General features: G+C 40.1%; 1 protein-coding gene across 3 annotated transcripts in view; it reads left to right on the plus strand.

The window, feature by feature from the left end:
* Positions 1-23206, plus strand: part of runx1 (RUNX family transcription factor 1) — a 50689-nt gene extending 27483 nt beyond the window's left edge. The window contains exons 1-7 of one of the 3 annotated variants that reach the window (XM_072657351.1): positions 4110-4630; positions 5369-5610; positions 6517-6673; positions 11021-11125; positions 15781-15948; positions 20929-21054; positions 21650-23206. In XM_072657351.1, the coding sequence (XP_072513452.1) occupies positions 4603-4630; positions 5369-5610; positions 6517-6673; positions 11021-11125; positions 15781-15948; positions 20929-21054; positions 21650-22161 (1338 nt within the window). In that variant the 5' untranslated portion in view covers positions 4110-4602 and the 3' untranslated portion in view covers positions 22162-23206. Of the gene's footprint in view, positions 1-4109; positions 4631-5368; positions 5611-6516; positions 6674-11020; positions 11126-15780; positions 15949-20928; positions 21055-21649 lie in introns of those variants that run through there. The other 2 variants (XM_072657349.1, XM_072657350.1) reach the window with 2 other exon arrangements.
* The last annotated feature ends 662 nt before the right edge of the window (positions 23207-23868 follow it).

The raw sequence follows: 23868 nt of genomic DNA on the forward strand, positions 1-23868 counted from the left end.
ATTAGCTGTCAAGAGACCACCATGGTCACTTTATGACCATATGCTGTGCTTCTAGCTGCATCTTGTATTTTCTTTAGACGGTACCTAGAAATTCACACAAAGTAACAGTTAACGTCTGTCCCTTGTCTTTTCTTTCTTTCTTATTCTATGTAGTATGTAGTTCTTGGCATGGTTGATTGATTCTAGGAAAAAAATGTTTATTTGGTATAAAACTTTCTATTTAGGTTTGTGAAAAAATATCTCCATTATTTTCACTGTTTCGTTTACAATATAGTTCCATACATTGAAAGGTTCTTTGGAGAATCAAGTGTGTTTCTTCAATATAATCCCAATAATGTGCCCTGTTTCTAAATGTACTGACACCTCAATGAATCCTACAGCAGTCTTATTATTCCTCAGTAAGTAGCAGTTATATTCCTCCTTTTTTATGCTCATAAAAACTTCACAGTTGCCATCACCCTTCACAGTTGCCTACATTGGTCACATGAAAAGACAAAAAAACACACACCGAGTGTAACCGAGATAGTGAACATGCAATGAGAGAGAGTGAAAATCATTTCAGTCGCTAAATGAAATTAGCAGGTAGGTTTGAAGTGCCCCGAGGCAAAGAGCTGGGCTTGTCTCCTGAGGCCAGGGCTATTAGCTATGAAGGCACACCACTCTACCATCTTTTAGCCTTTTCTTGTCTTTCCCTTTTTTATAACAGGTTTTTGCAAATAAAGAGGAGGGTGGTGGGTGAAGGAAGAGTATAAAGGCAGAGTGCTGTAAGGGTAGTTACGTTTTAATTTTTTTTGTTGACCAACTAAAGACACTCCCTGCTTGGATCTGCTAATCTGGACAAAAGTAGATATGAACTCTGGTCACTTCAATGCATCTGGACCACTAACGTGGGCCATGTACCTTGTGCGGAAAGGTCGAAGCGGCGACAGTCTCTTTGGTAATTCCACAAGTGTTCTGCTTTTTATCCTCTGTCTTTTTTTCTGGTCCAGTGTGTTGTCTTTTTTGTCATTCATTGTCAACTTCTGCTCATCTTTCCTGTCTTAACATTTCTATTACAAGGTGATGTTTGTTTTTCTCTCTGTCTTGAAAAGGAAGTGTATATTGAGTGCAGAGTTCAATTATTTGTAGTCTAAAGCAGAGTTGAGCAATATAATAATAACAATATTCAGGTTAACAGGGAATGATACAGTTGATCTCTGTTCTGGTCTTGCATTTTTTGGTTTCCTAATCAGGTGTTAGGTATTAGAGTCTAGAGCATGAGGACACTAGCTCTCAAAATCACTGGTATAGACAGTGCATTTGGTTATAGGGTCATAACCCTAGTAGCCTGCTAAAGTCCCACAATCAGTAAATGATTACTTAAAGCGTTACTTGGTGCTGTATTCCATTATGTTTATTAGTAATAATAATGATAATATGCACTTCTATAGGACTTGGTCTAAACACCATGGTCTAAAGGGAGTAACAGCCCAATTATAAAGCATTACGAGAAAATACCCCAGTGTACTTCTTTGTACTAATTCTGTTCCATATATAACGTATATGCGTTGCAATAGCGAGTGTGAGCGTGCAAAAAATACCCGGTGTGATAGCTCACCGTAAAACGTTTATGGCTGGCTTTCTGGACACGGACTAGCATGACCAGTGATTTATTTGCTGATCAATGATTTTATTGCTGACTTCTAGCGTTATTGGTCTCTATACTCAAAAGTTATCACATTACACCAGTTCAGAATTATACGATGGAAAACGGAAAGGCTGGAGAGAGATGGACCGCTTCAGGTTACAGAATCTCTCCGCACGTCACACTTCCTTGCGTGTAATTTGTTGAGCAACTTTAAATTAGCCTGTCGTTAAGAAAGTGCATCATTATAGTTAATCAACAATCAAGCTACATGTGTAACCGGGACTCTTTAACAGAAAAAAATCGATGATGATTTGTTTTTCTGGAGAATATTCGTGTACGTGAATCTGTTTATAAAAAAAATACGTTTTCTGTTCCTTATGCGAGGGAGTGTCATTTATATCGTTTATTTACCTTATTTAGGAGTATTAAAATAAATTCCTTTATGATAAGTCATTTTTGCATTTAGATATTTAGGGCTGAAGGGAAACATTTTTTTCCTGCGTTTTATATCTTGTCGTGTTTCCGTAAAATAAGAAATATATATGTTTGAAATATTAGATCTGTTTAAAAAAACTTGCTGTTTATTCGTTTTTATTCGTTTCTCGTATTTATCCTGATATTTGGTTTATTTGTTTTCTTTGAGCATCTCAAAAGCTTTGCATAGTACGTTTTTGAATCTTATTTTAAAAAACTAATTTTGAATGTGAAAAGCCACTAAGCCTTTTTTGGTTAGCCTGAATCTGCTAAGCATACACGATACATCAACAAAATCTAGCAAAATATAAAGCTTCAGGACTATGTATTTGACATGACGATATAACCTTACGTCATGTTTTAAGGGAGCACTTTTTAAATTTACATTAAAATACACATTTGGGCGCAGAGTCCTGGGTGTACCTGTACTCTGATGTTATTTCTGTTCGGCAGTTATTTAGAGACTCTAGATAATAAACCATTACCATCATATTCTCAATCAACTTGAGCTGCTTGAGTCTAAAAAAAAAAACACAGTTCAGTAAAACATAAAGCTACTGTGGGTTCTGAATGTGGATGGAGCTTGTAATTTCTATAGAACCTCAAAACTATTTGGGAAAAATTGAAAAATTATTAAATAAACTTTAACCAGGGCATTTGATAATAAAGGGCAACGTCTGGTGAACCGGCATTTACAGCGTGTATTATTTAACTTTTTGATTTGCTATTGCAGTTTTTGGGTGTTCTAAAGAAGAACGCGTTGTGTTATTAATTAGACGAAGAGCCTCCCTGACACTCATGTCTTGAAGTTTTAAGAGAAGTGCCAGTCGCTTGCTTGGGTGTCCAAGCATAGTCTTGTCTTAAGAGCCTAGCCAGAGGGATATGCATGAAAAATGAAACGCTTTCGTGCTTTCTGCTACATCCATGATTCGAAGTGACTGGCCTTCCCTCGTCGTACTGTAAATGGCTAAAGTTGGAATATTTATTCCACCGAATACGTTGCTAATTATCGTGCAGGATATTTCAAGCTATGGCTGTGTGGTTTGAGACAGCTGAAAGCAGAAACTGAAAGCAAATAACAGGTTTAGTCTGGGAATGTACGTCATTTCTGTAACGGTGAGTTTCTCACCATCTCACCATCGCTGTACAGCAGCATTTCTGTCTTCGCTTGCACTAATCTCCAAATCATACCAAAGACTTTTAAGTCCAGAAAAGGGATAATATGTATATTCTGTACGTTGGCCCCTGTGATTACAGCCACTAAACTACGAATGCACCGTGTGAAGATGAAGAACGCGTAAACAGTCGCCATTCAAGTCGTTTGCTGCCCCCTTCTGGTTCTATGTCTCACGCTAAAACCCACTGCAGTCAGTCTCTGATCTTCTAACATCGTTGTTCGTCACACTGTGTCGGTTTATAGTCATGCCTTGTTCATATCTTGTTTTCATATTTTTATATTTAAATGTAATTCAGGCTAAGTACAACCAGGCTTAACTCGGCTTCACGAATAGCTTAATTACTGGCAAGTCTAAAATTACTTGTTCACATCTAGCCCAGCAACCGTTATTGTCTCGAAAAGCGACGGGAAAAAAAACATGTCTTAGATACGGTTTAAAGTTTACCATATGGGTTGTATATTCCTCCCACCGAGGACCCAAACTTTACAGTTTTCATTAGTGGCAATATGTTATGCTACAAAGCCGTCTACTTTCATCGTCAAAACACCAAACTACCAGTTTTCTCGAGGCCACGCGCCGAGCTGAGGAATTCCATTGACCGTTCAAGCTGTCGCGAGCAGATCCCTCGCGCTCGCTGCGGACGGTCTTCTTATTGGTCAAGAACGGCGAGAGCAATCGCTGCTGTCCAATCGCAGTGGTTAGGAGGAGGTTTATGTAAATCAGGCCCGTCGGGCTGCATTCCTGCGCTGCTCGCTGCCGGTAAAAGGCGGCCGGGCTGCCAGAACCTTCATTCATGTATCAGCGGTCCCACTGCGCGCATACGCAGCCTCTACAAGGGGTATAACACCCTCCCAAACACACACTCGCCCGAGACTTCCAGCTGCTAGGAAGGGTGCTTGTACTCAGCAGCTTACGCTGGCACAGATGAATGAAGGCACTGTCGCTGTTGTTTGAAAGTAACGCCTCAGACCTGAAGGCTTGCGAAAAAGACGAGTTTTAGAAAGAACAAGCGCGTGCCAACAGCCGCCACGCTGTCAGCTCTAACGCCGTGAGGACAAAAATTATGGGCGCCGTCTGCATAGCTTTAATGGACAGTCTGATCACATTTCAGATGCTTTGAAACGAACAATTTCTGCAAGTGGGACTTTCTTCTTCGCTGTGAGGCTGTACAGTTACGGGCAGACAAGCACGCAGTCAGGGAGCCAGGCTTGGCAGACCAACCATCTCCTCTGGCCGGTGGGGAGCCCGTTTGTGAGCACAGAGCGCTCGCAACTCGCCTCTGGAACCTTGGTTGCAAAAGTAGCGCCTTCAGAAAGGATACCAATGGTTTTTCTGTGGGACGCCAAATACGGTAACGATGTTTATCATGGAGTTTTGCGACCACACACGTTCAACCGCAGTTCTCGAGTTATCGTTTGACTGATGTAGGCTGTTGGTCTCTGTTTCCCTTGTCGTGTGCAGGTATTTTTGTCCATTAAATAGTTTTATTTGACAACTCTCTAGCTTATGCGAATGTGCTTGCGGTGGTCTAACTTGAGCCAAATTACCAAAATAACGCTTCCAACAGTGCCATCTCTCTCTCTCTCTCTCTCTCTCTCTCTCTCTCTCTCTCTCTCTCTCTCTCGCTCGCTCTCTCGCTCTCGCTGGTGTGAAGAAGCTAAATGTTTGTATTGGGTGCCGTGTTTAGAGAGTGAGTTTGGCCGGGTGACAGCGGGCTTTTTCTGGCTGTCACACTCTGCTTTGCGGTCTCGCTTCTTTCAAGCTACTCCAAAGCGCCGCTGGCTCCGGTGAACCGCACAGGAGCTCTGCAAGTGGCGCCGTTTTTTTTTTTTTTTTTTTACTTTTTTTTTTTTTACTACTGGTGCTAGTGATTATTATTTATTTATTGTATTAATAGTAGTATTTTTGTTGTCTATTTTTAATTAACGCCAGAAACAATTTTTTTGTATATATATATATAGATAGTATTTTTCCCAATATTCCAATAGACCCCACCATCCTATTAAGTATTGTTAGCTCTTTCTGCTTTTCATATTTGGCCACCTTGCTCTGCCTGCATATCTAATGTGTCTCTCTGTGTGTGCCCCAGACCCTGCCCCCGGGCGCCGCTTCACTCCCCCGTCCTCCAGCCTGGGTTCGGCTAAGCTGGCTGAGGCGCAGGAGGCCAGTGGCGCCGCCCTGGTGGCCAAAGTGCGCGTGGCTGAGCGGAACATGGTGGAAGTGCTGTCCGACCACCCCGGAGAGCTTGTGCGTACCGACAGCCCCAATTTCCTGTGCTCTGTGCTGCCCACTCACTGGCGCTGCAACAAGACCTTGCCCATCGCCTTCAAGGTAACCAAGACTGAAACATCTCTGACATGTGTATTGTGTTTTTATAGTAACAATCACATGCTAAACTTTTGCGCACACTGTTGTGCGGATACGCTTCTCACATCTTTCTACGAATAATACATTCTGCATATTTGTAAGCTTAATTTCTATTAGTAGCCTAATATCACATATTGCCAAAACATTACATTTAATGTAATGTGTGCAAAGGTAATAGCACAGTATGTAGTTTTATTCTAATATGTTAAATGCACATATATATATATATATATATATATATATATATATATATATATATATATATCACACGTCATAAAATCATAAGGGTAAGTATATGAATTTATTATTATTATTTTCTTAAAAGAAATCAAATACAAGATTCTACTGTGAGCTTTGTACCAAAATTAGATTTGATGCAAATTGCACAAATGTTGCAACTGTTCTCAGAAAATACATTTTAAAAAATAAGAAAAAAGAATGAATAAAATAATGCTTAAATAATGTTTAAAGTTTGAGGAAATAGGAAAATGCCTCAATAAGTGTAAACATTTATTTCTCCACCTGACCTGCAATTGTTACCTCTATCATGAGGTTCCCGCCAACAGCACATGAAAAGCCCAGTCAGACAAAGGAGATGTGTATATGTGCCCTGATATTACAGTCACTCTACAGTTAATATGAAAATAAGTCTGAGTGTTTGTTTGCTTAGAAGGGTGGTTGGGGTTGTGTGTGTGGAGGGGTTCGGACTCTTTCTGTTTGCTTGCTTGAACTGTGGGAGACAAAGGTGATCAGAAAAATACATATTCAAGTTTATTGTTTGTGGAGGATTTGTTTGCTTATTTTGACAAAATGTTTAATTTGGCCAGGAGTACCCAGACATTTACATATGTTATTGTTTCTGAATGCTAGGTGGTTGCCCTTGGAGATATCCCCGATGGCACACTGGTGACAGTGATGGCAGGAAACGATGAGAATTACTCAGCTGAACTTCGCAACGCTACAGCAGCCATCAAGAACCAGGTGGCCCGCTTCAATGACCTGCGCTTTGTGGGCCGCAGCGGAAGAGGTAAGCCATGACTTGTGTAAGAAGGCAGCTGATACAGAGTAACGTGACAGCTAAAGTTTCTCTCCTTTCTCTTGTGCCCATTATTGTCTGGTGCTGTTCTACATCATAGAGTTGGCATAGAGATGACTTTGCTGTTTTTAATTATGACGTATTCCTTTAGTCCGTGACATCTTCTAGTTCTCTCTCTCTCTCTCTCTCTCTGACTTCCACACACAGCACATGCAGGAAATACAGTCAAAACAGAAGCAATCAGAATATAAGAGAATTAGCTCATAACCAAGGTGTAGAGTAAACAGTGGCAGTGTGCATGTTTGTGTGAGGTGGTTTCAGAGTTTCTCAGTTTTTGTCAGTCAGAAGTGGAGGATTGTGCGTTTGTACCTGCATGTGAACCTGTGTATAAGTATAATTACTTGTGCATGTACATGTGTGACTGTATTTGATTTCAAACAGTTGTTTGTGTCATTGCTCTAAAGCCGCGACCTGTCATTTAAAATTTCCCTTAACGGACGGCCAGACATGACACAGGCAAAATCAGGTGCAGTCAAATGCTCAGGCTCTTATCTATTTAAAACACTAGCTTCTATTTACGCTAGCCAAGCGGCCAGCCCTCAATCAGCCTATTGTGCCTCTAGTTAAACAACTGCCTGCACTGTAACGTGTGGCAACATAACCAAGCAATGTCTGTCCAAATGTATAGACTGTTAGGCACAAGCTTTTTAAAATGTCTTTGGTCATTCCTTGTTTAGACATGAATTGTGTGCTGCTTATTAGTAAAATATTATACTATATTATTATGTGAGGATACATTTTAACACAAGAAATAGGTTGAATTTGATAAAGGAATTAAAGAAGTCATTTCAGAGATGCATCTATGTACATCTCAAAGATCTTGTGCACAAGTCGAATGAGGCTGTGATCAATATAGCTATTTTTGGAGCAGCGATAGTATAACAGTGATAAAAGTAGGCACAATTTATCCTACTTAGCATGGCTTTCAAAAAGCTGAAATGTATCTGGGTGAATGTTTCTGTGGTATTACAAATGTGTGCGTGTGTGTGAGAGAGAGAGGGAGAGAAAGAGCACGAAAGAGAAGTAGAGGGAACATCTTCGCTTTTGCAGTGACAGAAAGATTAGTCAACAAAGCATCTGCCTTTTAACACATGCGCACACACACAGAGATCTTCTGGGAAATAGGGAGTCCCACAGGGTTCTATTCAAAGGCCTGATATGATGTAGCTGATAGAACCAACCTGACTAACCTGCAGCTGCTGAAACCAGCACATGCCAGAGCCTGCCAGTATGAACTCATATGTTAACACAGGCTTTTGTCATTTAGTGTGTGTGTGTGTGTGTGTGTGTGTGTTTGGGTGTGTGTGGGCTTGTGAGTTCCTGTGCCTGTAAGTATGTGCATCTCGATATGATGTTGTGGAGGTCTAGTGTGTGTGTGTGTGTGTGTGTGTGTATCTAAGACCAGATAGCTGCTGCTCTCCACAGTGATGGAAGTGATTAGAGGTTAGTGCCGGAAAAGAGTGCGGGTTGGAAAAAAGCAAGAGAGTGTTTTATGTAAGAGAGAAAAGTAAACTGCACACACATACACAAACATGCGCACACACGCACTGCCCAGATACACCTCTGATGGTGTTTGATAAGGTGAGACAAAGACAGCATCTGTCTCTTTCTTTCTAAATATCTCTCTATCCCCCCCACCCCTCATTTGTCACTTGTTTTCTCAGAGTCTCTGTATGGATGGACTGGTGAGTCACAAGCAGTCCTGAGGCAATGGTCCACATGCACACACACACAAGCACACACTCACTCCCTCACTCACACTCAAACACAGACGGAGTGTATGTATGTGTGTGTGGGGACATCCCCTTGAGGAACGCTCAGCACTTCCTGGCAGTTTGGACAGTGCGTGTGTATGTGTGTGTGTGTGTGTGTGCTCCTCCCAGACAGAATGTCTCTCTCCCAGACACTTAAACTACTCAGCCATAACGTGTGTATGCGTGTGTGCATTTGTTTTTAGCCCTTTGTAAGGACCCAATATTTCAATTATGGAGGAAAACATGTTTTGTATGAGGAAAAAATGAAAACTGACAAAGCCAGAAGGCCGTTTGGTTACTGAGGTTAGGGTTCGGGTCGGTTAAGGTGTAATAGTTTAAGAGCGTAGTTGTGCATTGCGTTACTCAGCTGCAATCATTTTTAAGGTTATGATAAAACAATGCAACAGCATTATAATAATAACAATAATGGTAATAATAATAGTAGTAGTAGTAGGTGTAAAGGTAGTATTTCTATTTTACAACCATATAAAATTGTAATATTTATATGACAGTTATATGTAATAACAGTGATTATAAACATAACAACGAATATTGTTGTTACTATTATTATTATTTATTATTATTATTATTATTTTTATTATTATTAATAATATTATTATTAATAGTAGCAGTAGTAATATGCCTAATCCTAGGTATTAAATTAATTTGTCATTTTTATTGGTCCATTCACCATTCGCCACTTTTTATTTAATTGTAATGCAGAATATATGATATTACTAATTAATATTAATATTACATTGCACAAATGGTTTGTTGTGTCTGATGGTGGTTTTGTTTTACAATTCCATGCTTGTTTAGTCTATCTGCAATGCGTATTTTATAAAGATGTGTGTGTAGTGGGTTGAGGTGAGGTTCTTTCTGAGCACAGGGTCACAGAAACAGGACTGAGAATAGTACCTGGCACAGGGTGTGTGAGTGTGTGTGTGTATGTGTGTGTGTGGTTGGACTTGTGCTGTGTGTGAGTGTGAGTGAGTGGGCAGTTGTTCTAGTAGTTTGTCAGATTTTTGGGAACAGCTTGGAGTTCTTCCCGGATCTAGTCATCTGGTCTGAGTAACAAGCTGTGTGAATGGGTGCTCACGTCTGCTCCTTGTGTGTGTATGTGTGTGTGAGAGAGAGACAAGGTCTAGCTGTGGCTAGCATGGGCAGACCCATTTAGTACTGTGTAACTGTAGCCTGCCATTGACACTAGGGCCACCACACTTCCCTGGAGTACAGCACATAGGCATAGCGATGAGTGACAGGTCACTGCGACCACTTGTCACAACACCCCTCTCTCTCTCTCTCTCTCTCTCTCTCTCTCTCTCTCTCTCTCTGTGTCTCTCACTCTCTCTCTTTCTCTTTATTTCCATGTCTCTCTATTTCTGTCTCTATCTCTCAAAGTTCCTTTATACACTTTCTTAGGACAGCACAATCTGACAACAAATGATATTTAAATATTCTAAAAATTACTGATATTTGTAATAATGTCCAGATTACAGCTGTCCAGATTATGTGTGTTGTAGTTCAAAAGACAGGTCTGTGGATTAGCATGAGTGTGTGCTGCATTTCAGTCTGTCTCGGCATGTGTTTATGAGCAGTAAAGTCTGTCTGGATGTAGGATATAGTCTCTCTCTCTTGCTTTTCTCTCTTGCTTCGACACAAGCCAGTTACTTAACCCAAGCTCTCTTGCTTTTATATGATAGTGATTGCCAAGATGTGCATGTCACATCTAAGACGAAGATCAGGTCTCATTTGCATGTTTAACTGAGAAAAAGGTTGAATGAGGTCAATGGTCTTGTGTTAGCCATGCAGATTATACTTGCTTAACCCTTGAACAATTTTCAGTCATAGAAGTGGAGTTATTTTCTTTTTTTGCAATTTGAATGTAATTCAGTAATTGCACCTTTAATAGCAAAGTAGTGCAATTCCTTTAACTAACCAATTCCTTTAGCACACCAATTGAAAATACAATTGGCCTCACTCTCTTTCTGGGTGGGTAGGATGGCCCTTTCTCTCACTCTATCACTCAGCATAGGCGTCTGTTAGCTGACGTAACAGAACTGGCAGTTAGCGCTCTTTTCCAAGCTTGTTCAGCTGCCCAATGATGTTGCGTTAGCAGCTTGAAAAGATGTGGTGGAAGACTTTTCTTTTTATAAAATAAAAATGTCATCATCCAAGCAAAAGTGTTGTATGAATCAAGAGTGTAGAATATTTCATTTTGTCAGCTTGTTTTTAGCAGTGAGAAATAAACTGCTTCTGTTATCACCAAAAATATTTGTAACTTCTAAGAGTTATTTCTAAAAGTGTATTTATGCTGTGTCATCACTTATTATACAACCACACTGAGCATTGAGCTCAAATATACACAAATATACACTGAACATCCTTTATTGTATAATGTGTTAGCTATTATATTTCGAATAAAAAATGGGAGGTAATTTTAGTGACAGTCTCCATCATTTGCATTTGATAAGCAAAATAACCCTTCCTCCCTCTTCCATCTCTCTCTTTATTTTTCTCTCAGGAAAGAGTTTTACCCTCACCATTACCGTCTTCACCAACCCCCCTCAGGTGGCCACGTATCAAAGAGCCATCAAGATAACGGTGGATGGACCCAGAGAACCACGGCGTGAGTTTTACTGACATTGTTTGAGTCTTAAGTACTTTAGGGATAAAAAATCCACCAGCATTTTCAAGTTAATCTCTATTGGCCTCTGCTGTAGAGCGTTTATTTACTCTGTACCTCGAAAGGAACAGAAAAAACGTGACTGTAAAGATATTTGATAGAAGGCAATGGAAACGTTTTGGTAGCACCATGTTTAGAGTTTAGAGTACGCTACAAACAAATAGGTATGTTGAAATATACTAGCTCCTACTATACTAATAAACTTCTTAATTTCAACTTTTATATTTTTAATACATATAGCAGGGCTAGAAATGACATGACTAGAATAATCAGCAATGCAGTCAAGTAACACAAAGTAATTGGTCAGATATCTTGCTGTCCTTACGTCCACCCTTGCATGTTTGTGTGTATGTGTGTGTGGGTGCGTAAGTGTTTTATTGTGCTTGAGGTTTATACACCAGCTGGTTATGATAATGTGGTGGCTGGTGGTATGTTAATAGCAGTTGTGTGTTGACGTGTACAGATGATTGTGGCGTCACTTTTTAACCGCTAAGGCTTCTTAAGTGGTTCTAATAGCTGCAGAGTAATGAGTGGAATACAAGGAGAAGCGGTGCAAATGTAGTATGTTGAGTTCGCGTCTGTAAATGGAGGCAAAGCTGGCAAACCTGACATAGCTCGTTTTTGATCATGTTTGGATCTGAATTACTTAAACTGACACCTTACAGTGGTAACCAGACAAATACCATACTTTCACAGAGACAAGGTATTAACTAGCTAGTGATATACAATGCCAGTTTTTTAAATCTATAATACCTTCTACAGCTAATATAAGACAATATATCACCCAGCTCAGTGGTGTTTTACTTGTGCAACTGGATTAGACTTTTGCATGTATATTTATATAATGCCATCCATCCATGCCATGCACTATCGTTACTTAATATATATCACCATGTAATTAAGAAAAAGCTACTGGTCTAAAAACAGCTCTCATTTCATACATCAAACTTGCCTGGCACAGATAGATATTCCACAGATCATCGTCTCTGTATATACCCACCCAGAAACCTCTCTCAATCTTTTAAAAATGCATTCAGATCTTCATTTTTTTTTACACAGGCTAATCAATGTGGTTTAGAACACAGAATGACTTACTTTAGTATATAAAAACAAAACATACTTCTCCACAGTTGAATGATGAGGTAGCCATTTTGAGTAACCATTCCAATTTTAGCTTACACAGGGCCAGCAACTCTCACATATTGGTTGTGAGACTCACAGTTGGCTCTAATCTCACACTCTCTCGCCACAATTACTATTTCTCCCCTCCAAAACAACATTCTGATTTCACCGATTAAACAAACTCTTCGTTAGATCAGGATGCACAGACCACTGAAAGATCTCTCACGAACTGAACACTCGCATGCACAGCGTCAGAGAGAATTGAAAACATTTACTTAATACGAACAAGAACAGAGAAAAAGTCAACTAAACACAGTCAGTAACCAAACCAGTTTTGCTTACAAGCTTTTATATGTTTATATATTTTACCTATAATTACTGTGATTATATTAAATTGATTTATGTAGTGTAGATATGGTTACATATATACATTCAAGCATGGCTTTTTTCACTCCAAGAGGATTATAAAACTTGGTAGCCTTGCTTAAATGTTCAAAGAAGATCTATCCATGCCATATTGCCAATACTCTTGTTTATATAGCATTTATATTTTGAGATTTTGCTGTATACTTACCCAGATAACATGACCATATGGGTCATGTATGGTTAGCCCAACTGGGTCAGTTTTAGGACTGGGGGGTTAAACATGGGCCCCATCTGATTTGTACACTGCAGATTAGGGTGTTAGGCCCAACACATGTATAAACCCACTGAGAGCCCATAGCCACCTGGAACCCACCTAGCCCACGTTCCACCAATGTGAGCATGAGCATGTTAGCTGGGTAACGAGAAGTGTTTGTTAGGAACATTAGCTTAGCTTCTCATTAATAAATCATATTAATTAATATTCCTTAACTATTTCTTTAAAGACATGATTGTGGTCTTGTGAGATGATTAGATTACAGGGTTGGTCCCTCTTGTCTGTGATTTACCAGCAGGTTTTTGTTAAATTTCTCCACCCGTATATATAATTAAACTAATATTCATTAAGCACTATTCATTAAGATATTATGTAGCACCAGGTGTTGGATGGCACCTACAAATACTGAGCTGCCTTGAAGCGAGGTTTGGGAAGGGATAACTTTACAATGTAATGTGAAGTGTTTTTTTTTTAATATTATAAATAACTTTTAAAGTAATTTCATGCTTTTAGGCTTTTGTATAGTATTGGATGTGAGGGTGTCTATGCATGTAAGAGAAGTACTGAGTGCACATTATTGAGAGTCAGGTGGTCTGTGTCTTTATGTGTACATTCTGTTTTGTGTGGCACCTTTGTAGAAACACTAACACATATACTTTTTTCATTAAAGCTACATTTCTAAACATTATTAAACATTGTTAAACATTAAAACATAAATATTCCAGATAGATCATTTCATGTACATATTGGGTATAGGACATTTGGATGATCCTAAGTTCCTGCCAATGTATAAAACTTTTGCGCGTTTCAGGGGTTAGAGGCCCTGAGGTTTTTATAGCATGGTTTATATGAGAGCATATCACGCTCCGCCCTCATGCTCACGCCAGCCGCTGGGCTATTCCCCCTTGGTCCGTTATTCCGGTCGGGAATCTGCCGGGCGGCGCCTGACCACATATGCCAGCTCTGTCTGGCCTGCTCTGTCCGCTGGCCTTCTCTTCAAAGCCCGCAGATGCAGGCTCTGGTTTCAGGAGGACTTCCTTTCCTTGTGTCTGTGTGTGTGTGAGGGGGCGAGTGTGGCTGATGGTTTCGCACAGCTGAGAGACTTGTCTTTTTTTGTTCTTTTTTTCCCTCCCTCCTTTCTCCCTCTCATCGGCTGCGATCATTAATCCCTCCTGCTCCCTGCATGTCTATGTGTGAGGTCGCCAGGAGATGGATTCAGTTGTGATCTGGCCTGCGAGCAGTATAAACACACATGCATTAGTACACAAGCTAGCGTGCATGCACAGATACAAACGGAAATGCATGTCACCTGTCCCTTACACACATGTAAATATTCTGACAGACACACACAGCTTCCTCAGTTGACAAAAAAAAAAAACCCGCAGTGCCCCCCAATGGAATACATTTAATGCTGTCCATCTACCATAAATCAACTATAAAAATCAATAAAATCAACTCACATGCTATCAGTTCCATCTGTATAGCACAGTCACTTACTGCACACAATACAATGTTTCAGCATTCAACCATGTGATACAGATGGGGAACATTGAGATTAGGTTAACACTTGTATTGTCTTAAGGGGGGAAAATGACCCTCCACAATGTTTAACAGCAGAGCAAATCCTTAAAATTATTTCTTTCGGCTTGAAATTGAGTCACTTTTCCTAGAGTAACCCCAATATCGGAGAAAGTGATTTGTTCATGCTTCCATGACAACTGTACACCACCATAGGTTCTTTTACATAGGTTGTCTTTGGATCATTTTTGACCATTCAGACAAGGGAAGCATACAGACTACAGCAGTCATTTAAATATTTTCAGTGCATGTTTAATGACTCTTTAAAGATATCATGTTCCAGTAGCCATGGCTATTCACAATCTCCATTATAAATCTCCTACTCAATATACTCAATAGGTTCAAGTCTTCACCCTCAGCACCTCATTCTCCCAACCCCCTTCCCCCCAAATTCTCCATCACTCCTCTCTTCATCTCTCCATCCAGCCCACAGGCCCTGCCAAGCGGCTTCCTCTCTATCTAACTGAAACATGCTGTTCTCTGAGACATTATAGTGCCACTGCACCAGCGGGGTCTCAACACCCAGATATACAGCAGATGACTGGGTCTGGGAGTCATTATTGACGTATGAAAGGGAATAGAAGAATGATCTGGAAAAATAAGAGTGTGTGTAAATGTGAATAAGTGTGTGTGTGTGTGTGTGTGTGTGTGTGTGTGTGTGTGTGAGAGAGAGAGTGAGTCAGTGAGTGAGTATGTGTGTTATGGCACCAGGCAATAAGGTGTTGATCTTAAGTATGATTAGCTAATAGTGTGGGTGTGCTAAAGAGTCAGCTTAATGCAGTAGTCTAATGTGTGTGTGTTTGTGTGTGAGTGTGTGTGTATGTCTTTGATCATGCATCGCCCTCCTCTTCCTTCTATTAATGTGTAAACTATACACTATAATTTTTATATTTTTTTAAGTTTGGTCACTTGATAGCTCATTAAATAGTCATTTGTAACATTTGTAGTGATAAAGATGTTCTGGAAAGAAATTAAATTAGTATATTAACATATTGTACAGTAAAATTTATTTTGTATATCTAAGTAAGTTTTCTGCCTCAAGTTTTTGTCACCACTTTTTAAACACAAAGAATTCAGGATATGAATTTTATCTAAAAATATTTAAAAAATATTTTACTTAATACATTATTTAACACTTATGGCGTTGGTGTACTCATACCATATTGCATAGTTCTGCAATTAAAGTATGTGTGTGTGTGTATGTGTGTGTGTGTGTGTGTGTGTGTGTGTGTGTGTGTGCACGTGTGCATGTGCACAGGCCACAGACAAAAGCTGGAGGAAAGTGTAAAGCCTGGAGCGCTGGCCTTCTCAGAGCAGTTGAGACGGAGCGCCATGAGGTGCAGCCCCCACCAGGCTGCTGCCCCCAACCCCCGGCCCACCCTTAACACACCCCCCTTCAGCAGCCCCACCCACAGCCAGATACCTGGTGAGTTACTCTATGAATAGGAAATATATAAACTATATTGTTGTTATCAGCATAAGTTATTTCACACAAAGCCTTTTAGAAACTATCTTTTGGAATACTAATTTACTGAATATGATAAGACTTATTAAACACAGGATAAAGTATGTAGTAAATGAAGTGTTTAATCATATCTACAGGTAGCAGATACAAACACTCACCTCATTGTGCCAATATCTTTTCAAGGTGCCCTTTCCTAATGTACCTTAAAAAAATCAACATTATGTACATTGTAATTTAACATTTTATTCTTATCACCAAGCCCACAAAAATCGGCTTATAAGATTGAGAAAGGAAAGAGAAAATTGGTTTCTCACAATGCATTGTGGTGGCTTTTCTCTTTTTCTATTCATTCTTGTCAAGTGACTTGTAAAGGGTATTTAGGGCAAACACACCTCTTCACACACAACATCAAATATACAGATATACAGACATAACAAATAAAGAGAACAAGGCCACCATTGATTGCAACTTAGATGAGCATGCCTGAGCATGGCAGCACACACATATATGCAATGGAAAGTTTTAGTGCCAGTTCGTCCTGCTGGTTGCAAAATACTGCATCATCATGCTGCTTTGAGTGAAAGTTAATAGAATAAGTGATTTCACAGCAGCTGTAAGGGATAACACAGTTGTGGTGAGTGCCACACCATCACACTAATAACATGTTTAGTGCATAGTTGTGTGTAATTGCTGACTCTGAAATGTGAGTAATGTGAGGTTTTTTTTATGTTTGTTTTTTTTATCCTCTTTGTCACATGTAAACCAGGGCCCCTCTTCTGGGAAATTTGTCTCACTAAAGGAAGTGTTATTATATTTGCATGCTAACAGTGCTTCTGCTTTTTTGTTCATTGTTTTGGGCATTTCCTAATCGGCCTCCCTTAGTAGCACTGCCAGTATCTCTGAGAGAGATAGATCGTTACTTTCTGTTCCTCTATGAGGGAGTGTAAATAGGAGCAAGGTACAGACGTACTTTTGTGTGTGTGTGTGTGTGTGTGTGTGTGTGTGTGTGCGTATGTGTTGTGAGAGAGAGAGAGTGAAAAAGAGAAAGAAAGATATCTCATATGTATTCTTGGAGGAAGCAGACCTGGGAAAAGAGGGAAGTGAGAGTCAGCTGACAGGAAGAAGCCATGTGTGAAAATCCCCAATTCAAAATACAACTAAATCAGACATTTTGAAACTTGTTTGTGGGAGTAATTCAACACGTAAAAAATATCTGTCAAGTGGCTGAGAGAAAAAAGCTTTAAAGCAAAATTACCAAATAACATTCCACTTTTAAAAACAGAAGAAACTTATTGTTAGAACTTGCGATTGTTGTAACCTGCTTTTCTAATGTTGGGTTTTAAAATAATGCAGAGTGCTGAACAGTGTAAGGTATCTGTGCAAATGATATGTAAATGTGTTTATCTAGACATTTAACATTAAAAAATAAGAAGATCTTATCTGATTAAATTGTAATTTTATGCACAGGAGTGTGTTCGCTTAACCATTTCCAGACATGTACTTGAGGAAGCTCAGCATTTACAGCTACCATTTAAAGCCTATCATATCTATCAATTATTCCTTCTTTCAAATCAAGTAAGCAAAAGGTAGAATAAATCCTAAACTGACTGGATTGCGCAGAGAAGTCTGCAATCAAACATATTTCCCTCATATCACTCCTATATAAATAACTTGTACTGGCACAATACTGTGTACTGGCTTAGGTGTGTGTTGTGTTAAATCACAATATTTCAAGACATTTCAAGACATTTCCACTATATAAGATATTTATAATGATATGTTTGTACCAATAGCAGCAGTTTTTTTTTTAATAATTACCTAAATACTATCCCATACATTCAGAATTTGCTGCACTCAGTTAACTAGGACTAATCATACTCTTTGTTATAAAATGTGCAGTTAGTCAGTGTTCTTAATATCTGTGATAGGCTCTGAAAACATATTGGCAAATATACAAACAACTTGTTTTATTTTGCCCAGTATGTTAAATTCAGAAAGTAAATTAGAATTATGTCTACACTTTTTATTTGCTGCATAAAAAAGTGATGTGTTCCCTTATTTACACTTAAAAATGTGAACAAAATGTGTCATTTGACCAGGGGTGATTGAGACAGCATAAGAAAGTTCAAACACGCCCACACTGCATGATCTTTAAAAGAAGACCACAAAGAACCGAATATGGAGTGAGAGAAAGGCCTGGATCAAGAATGAGTGGAAGTGGACTGATGAAGAGGGCTTGGAGGGATGGTGGGATGAAGGCTGGTGGCAACACCGTGCCGGGCCAGGCTGTGTGTGCAGGCCAGTGGAACAGTCCATTTCCTGCCGCGTGCTACTCTCTCCCCTCTGATCCTGCCGCCAGAAATAGCAGTGGGAACAGAGCCAGCGGAAACCGTTATTAAGTCATTCAAGAGTTCTCTCTTGCTTTTTTCCTCCCTCTCTTACATCTCTCTCGCTCTTTCTACTTCTCTCTCTCTCTCTCTTTCTGTATTTTTCTTTTCATATTATAGAAAATCAGGAGCAGCTGGGGCCACAGGCTGGCTTGTGTGTATATAATAGTTGGTGTGTGCGTGTGTGTGAGTGAATTATAGGGTTTAAAGCTTTAGTATGTTGGTGTTTGTGAGCAAGCCTTAATGCCCCCCCTTTTTGCACAAATAAGGAAGTTAGTATTTTAAGAAGTTTACATTTGAATAGTTTGTTTGTGTGTGTATGTGTGTTAAAAGGATACCAGCAGTGAAATGAAAGTGTGTGTTTTTAACTGCATGAGTGATTTTTTAGGAAATACTGCCTGAGATTTGGCAGCGTACATAAAAAATGTTGTGGATAAGAATCGATAGTAGGGGTGTGTGTACAGTTTGAATGAGAGGTTTTACACCATGCCAAACCTTGACGTCTCCTGATTTGTCTCCTGCATGTTTAGAAGCTGTTAGTTAAAAGGGCCCTAATAAATTATTTCTTTCAGCTTTCATTAACTGTAGCAGAATGCAACAACAAATGCAACAACAAATATGGGAGTTTTGTAAGAATGGCTTATAATAGTTTTAAACTGTTCTGCTTCCAAGGTTCTTTGCCCTGAAGTCCATTTATTTTGTTTTGTAAGTTTATGCACTTACAGTCATTTTAATATGATCATCTCTCTTGTTCAGTTGCATTTGAATGGGCTATACTACATTGTGGCTTTATGACTGATGCATGTAAATGAGCTCTGTTTGGACTGGCCGCCCTGTTCTGCACCCCATTAAAGCCTCATTAATCTGTCCTTATAGCTTCAGCTATCCTACCCACCCAGAGAGACACTACACTTTTTGGGACTCCCAGCCACAGATGGCTGTGGAATCACCAGGAACCCCACTGAAGGGCCCATGCTTAGAGGGCTGTGTCACTCAGGAGCCCCTATTCTGTCAAGACCTCTTTCAAATGACTTGCAGTTTTGCGCTGGCAGTGCCATTGTTTGCCAATGGAGAGTCCATCAGACAGTTTAGCACCAATTGATCACTGCTCATTCATTAGGAAAGTCCATTTAAATCCCAGTTATTAATTTAACTTAGTAACTTTAATAGTAATAGACTTTAATTAGTAACTAATTCCCTCCTTGCTGTCTTTCTCTTCCTCTCCACTCTTGGAGTGAGATTGTGCGTATGTTCTCACCCAGCCCTTTTCTGTCTTCCATCCTCTCTCTTTCTGCTCCCTGTGTGTGTAGTCCAATGCATATGTGTGTTTGTGTGTGGGAGCCCAGTAAAAAAAAAAAAAAAAAAAAACGCCGGATGCCCGAATCTGCCTCCAGCCGCCCACCCAGCCATGTGAGACTCCTGCCCCTGATCAGAAGCACCGGGCCTCGGGAGAGGAGTCAGGAAAGAAAGGGGCTTGTGGAAGGAGCCTCGGGGAAGGTGGGCGTGGGGTATTGGAGGGAGGGGGTGCTTTGGCAATGGGCCGCACTCTGGCTCCACTTGAAACGACTCGAACCTCGGCTTTTGGCCGCCTCGCGTAATTTGCTTCCTCTCTGATGGCTTGCCCTCCCCTTCTGTCTGGAAGTCTGCAGGCTATCGGCGAGCGTTTATTAGACCATAGGGAGTGAGGGAGCCAGAGAGAGAGGGAGAGAAAGAGAGACAGAAAAGAGAGGAAGAAGGCATGGTAAAAGAAGAAAGCGGGGAGAGTGAAAAGAGAAAGGGTAAAAGAGAGAGGAGGAATAGGAAAGAAAGAGAGTGTTCAAGCTTCCATGCTGAGAGAATGTCTCCTTCTACTTGTTCTTTCGCCATCGCTTGGCCTCATACTGTTTGTCTTGCCCTGAATGTTTTTGGGGGTGCTTTCGAAACATTAGCCTTGATATTTTTGTATGATCATGGTAAAAGCCATGTCAGCTGAGCATGTCATAGCTTGGAACAGTGGTTTCTTTCCCCCTCTTATGCTCCATCATCTCTAGTCAGTGTGTGGCCTGAAGCTAAAATGTTCTTTATGGAGCATAGGCCTTGGGTCGATCTGTTCTTTAAAAACTGGCAAAATAGGTTTTATTTGCTTGTCATCCTAAAAAACACATTTTTACACATGCTAGCTAGATCTATGTTTCATAGCAAATGGACCATCAGACATATTCTAAATTCATTTGACAGTTTTTTTTTTAGAAATTGTAAAATGTTTCTGTTTCCTAATGCGGTTGCTGCACATACATATATGGTATACACATACTGTGTATTCATTCGTAAATATGGACACTTCCTGCAAGCAGTGACCAACTATTATAGGATTTGCACACACTGTGTCATTTGAATAGCAACATAGGCTGCAGTGAGTGACTGATGCTAGCGATTTTTTGAAATCCAAGACCCCACCCAACACAGAGATGCTGCTCTCGAACCTTATCATTAGTTCTTAGTGAGATTGGGTTTTGTTTCTCATTTCAAAAGTAATGAATAATGCTGATGTTATATTTATCTCTCTGTGTTTCAGACTCAAGACAAATGCAGACATCTCCGTCCTGGTCTTATGAGCAATCCTACCCTTACCTAGGCCCCATCTCTGCACCAACGGTTCACCCTACCACGCCCATCTCCCCAAGTCGCAATCCTATACACTGTAAGCTTCCAAATCTGTGCCATGTTGCAGGATCTTCTTACACAAATTGAAAGTGCAAAAGACTAAGGATTAGCTTTTCATTTCATTCTAAGAAGGTTTTGTTGAAAATATAAATTAAATTTATTAAACATGCTTAAACAACACAAGCTCAAAGCATGGTCAATCCAAAACAGTGTTTAAGAGTGAGAGAGGTGTTCTTTTTTGCTTTTTGGGCATCGGCAGCTGCTATGGTTGATTATTAACAAGCCTTAGCCCTAACAAGCTGAGAGTTCAAATCTCTTTTTTTTACTCAGAAATTGAACAAAACAAAAATGACAGTCTATTCTTGTTTAAAACATTTTTTTTTTATTTAACTTGTGCCTTTATCTACTCACTTGAAAATTCACTGTTACTGACATTTTGATCAAGGCTGCCAAATATTTTTCAGGCCACTGTAATTAGAACCTAGCATTTGTCTTAAATTTCAAAATTTCATGATGAATGGACCAATAGAAATGATCCAGAATGACTCAGACTTGTTAGCATTTTGATGATTGATCACTGGATTGACATGCTTCTAGTATGTTGACTGACCTAAAACCTTCCTCTCTTGCAGGTCCTGACCTGACAGCATTCACTGATCCACGTGTGGGTCTGGAGCGCTCCTTCTCTTCTATTCCCTCACTCCCAGACAGCCGTTTCTCTGACCCACGTGTTCCTTACCCCACCGGAGCCTTTACCTACACTCCCACCCCTGTTACCAATGCCATAGGCATCGGCATGTCTGCCATGACCGCCCCCCCTGGCCGCTACCACACATACCTCCCGCCTCCCTACCCTGCCGGCTCCTCCCAGGGCCAGGGCGGACCCTTTCAGGCCAGCTCTTCCCCCTATCACCTGTACTACAGCACTGCTGCCGGTTCATATCAATTCTCTATGATGCCTGGGGGAGGCGGCGGAGAGCGTTCACCACCACGGATCCTTCCACCCTGCACCAATGCCTCAACTGGCTCCGCCCTCCTCCACCCCTCACTGCCCAATCAGAGTGACGTCGTTGTGGAGGCAGAGGGAAGCCACAGCAGCTCTCCAACCAACATGTCCGCCGAAGCAGTGTGGAGGCCATACTGAACACCACACAGATTTGTTGACCAATGGAATGTTGACGTTGGGCAGCTGAATTAGATGGGCTTTCTTTGGAGCAGTGGACATAAAACTTGTTTTTCACAGCATGAGACTCTTCCTTGTTTTTTTCTAAAGAGGTGCGAATAAGTTGTTGTTACTGTTGTTATTATTATTATTATTATTGTTGTTGTTGTTGTTGTTATTATTGTTGTTGTTGCAACAATTCAACATTACCTTTGTTGCATTGTTTCCATTTGTCACCAGCTCCTTACATTTTTACACAAATACACTGACATGGCACCCTTATCACACTTGATAAAAACAACTATCATATTTCAGTTCTAAGGAATATGCTTAAAATGTAAGCCACCAAAGACAACAGTGAAACACGTATAGCTGCCAAAATAAAAGCTTGGTTTCAGGCCTGTTCTCTGGGAATGTTTAACTTAACTCATTTAAAGAATATCAGTGATTTTTACACAGTACTGCCTTTTCACTGACAATGAGCAAAATAGAATTCTTGGCTGAGGAGGCCCAGCATGATGCCCAGTTCATGGCTGCTTAGTTTTAACTCTAAAGTCTGTCTGATTTTCAGGGCTCTATGGCTAGCACTATGCTAACAGTTCCAACAACAGAGCAGGCTCTTTGTCGTGGGTAATTTCCATTTAAAAGTTAAAACAGACATTCTGCTCTGTGGTACATGCAGTTTATGAGGCTCTACCTGGTCACTGCCTTTCAAGGTCTACCTCTCGCCACTAAAGTTATTACACGCAAACCGACCATTTCTTATGTCCACTGGTGTCTAGAGTAAAACAATACGATGAACGGTTTTGGATGAAAAAGAAGAGACTCTGGCCCCCTGCTTTTGTGTAAATAGCCTATAAACTACTTCCTGAGATGACTGGCTGATATTTATTTAATGATGCTATCGATAACATGACACTGTCTTTGACATCCACAAACTGAAATATAGCAGAAATGCAGCCTATGTCTTTCTTTTTGGCACTGCTTTATTTTGTGAATGTAAAACCTTGGTTTGTGAAGAAGCCAATCATTTGTAGAGCATGTTGTGTGGTGTCCTTTTTTTCCAAGCTCAGTCATAAGTCATAACTCTCGCACTGTCTCACACACAGGTGGTTAGGTTAACCTAAATCTATCCTGAAGTAAACATATTGTTACATTAATTAAATAATAATGGAAAAACTACAAAAATAAGAAAAGTGTAAGAAATAGAACAGAATAAAAATTGTGAACAATTTGAACAGAATAAACACAAAAATGAGTGGGGCATATTTCCAAGTAAAAACAGAAGCACAAGTCCATCAATTGAGTATTACTACACACCACTAACTCTCTCTTTCACTCAGTCCCACTCTGTCAGTGTCATCTTGTGCTGATGGGACAAGAACGGCTAGTGTTTTGTAACGGTGCCAGCTTCCAACTCCCCCTCTCTGCTGCATGTGCTATTCCTGACCCAGGAAAAATTTATACAGACGAGCAGGCAGGCCCTGACCTGCCCCATCAACACTATCTTACACACAAACAAGCTCTGGCTTTATATACTTTTTTGCTAGTCTCTCTCTCTTTCTCTATCTCTATGATATTGCATCAACATAATTATCAGCAAAAGTAAGTCAACTAAAAGATTGTGTTTATGTAATATATTTTAGTAGTGATTTACACCTTTGAATCAATTAGCACTTTTTTTAGCAC

The sequence above is a fragment of the Salminus brasiliensis genome, chromosome 15 (assembly GCF_030463535.1).
Source record: "Salminus brasiliensis chromosome 15, fSalBra1.hap2, whole genome shotgun sequence".
NCBI classification, from domain to species: Eukaryota; Metazoa; Chordata; class Actinopteri; order Characiformes; family Bryconidae; genus Salminus; species Salminus brasiliensis.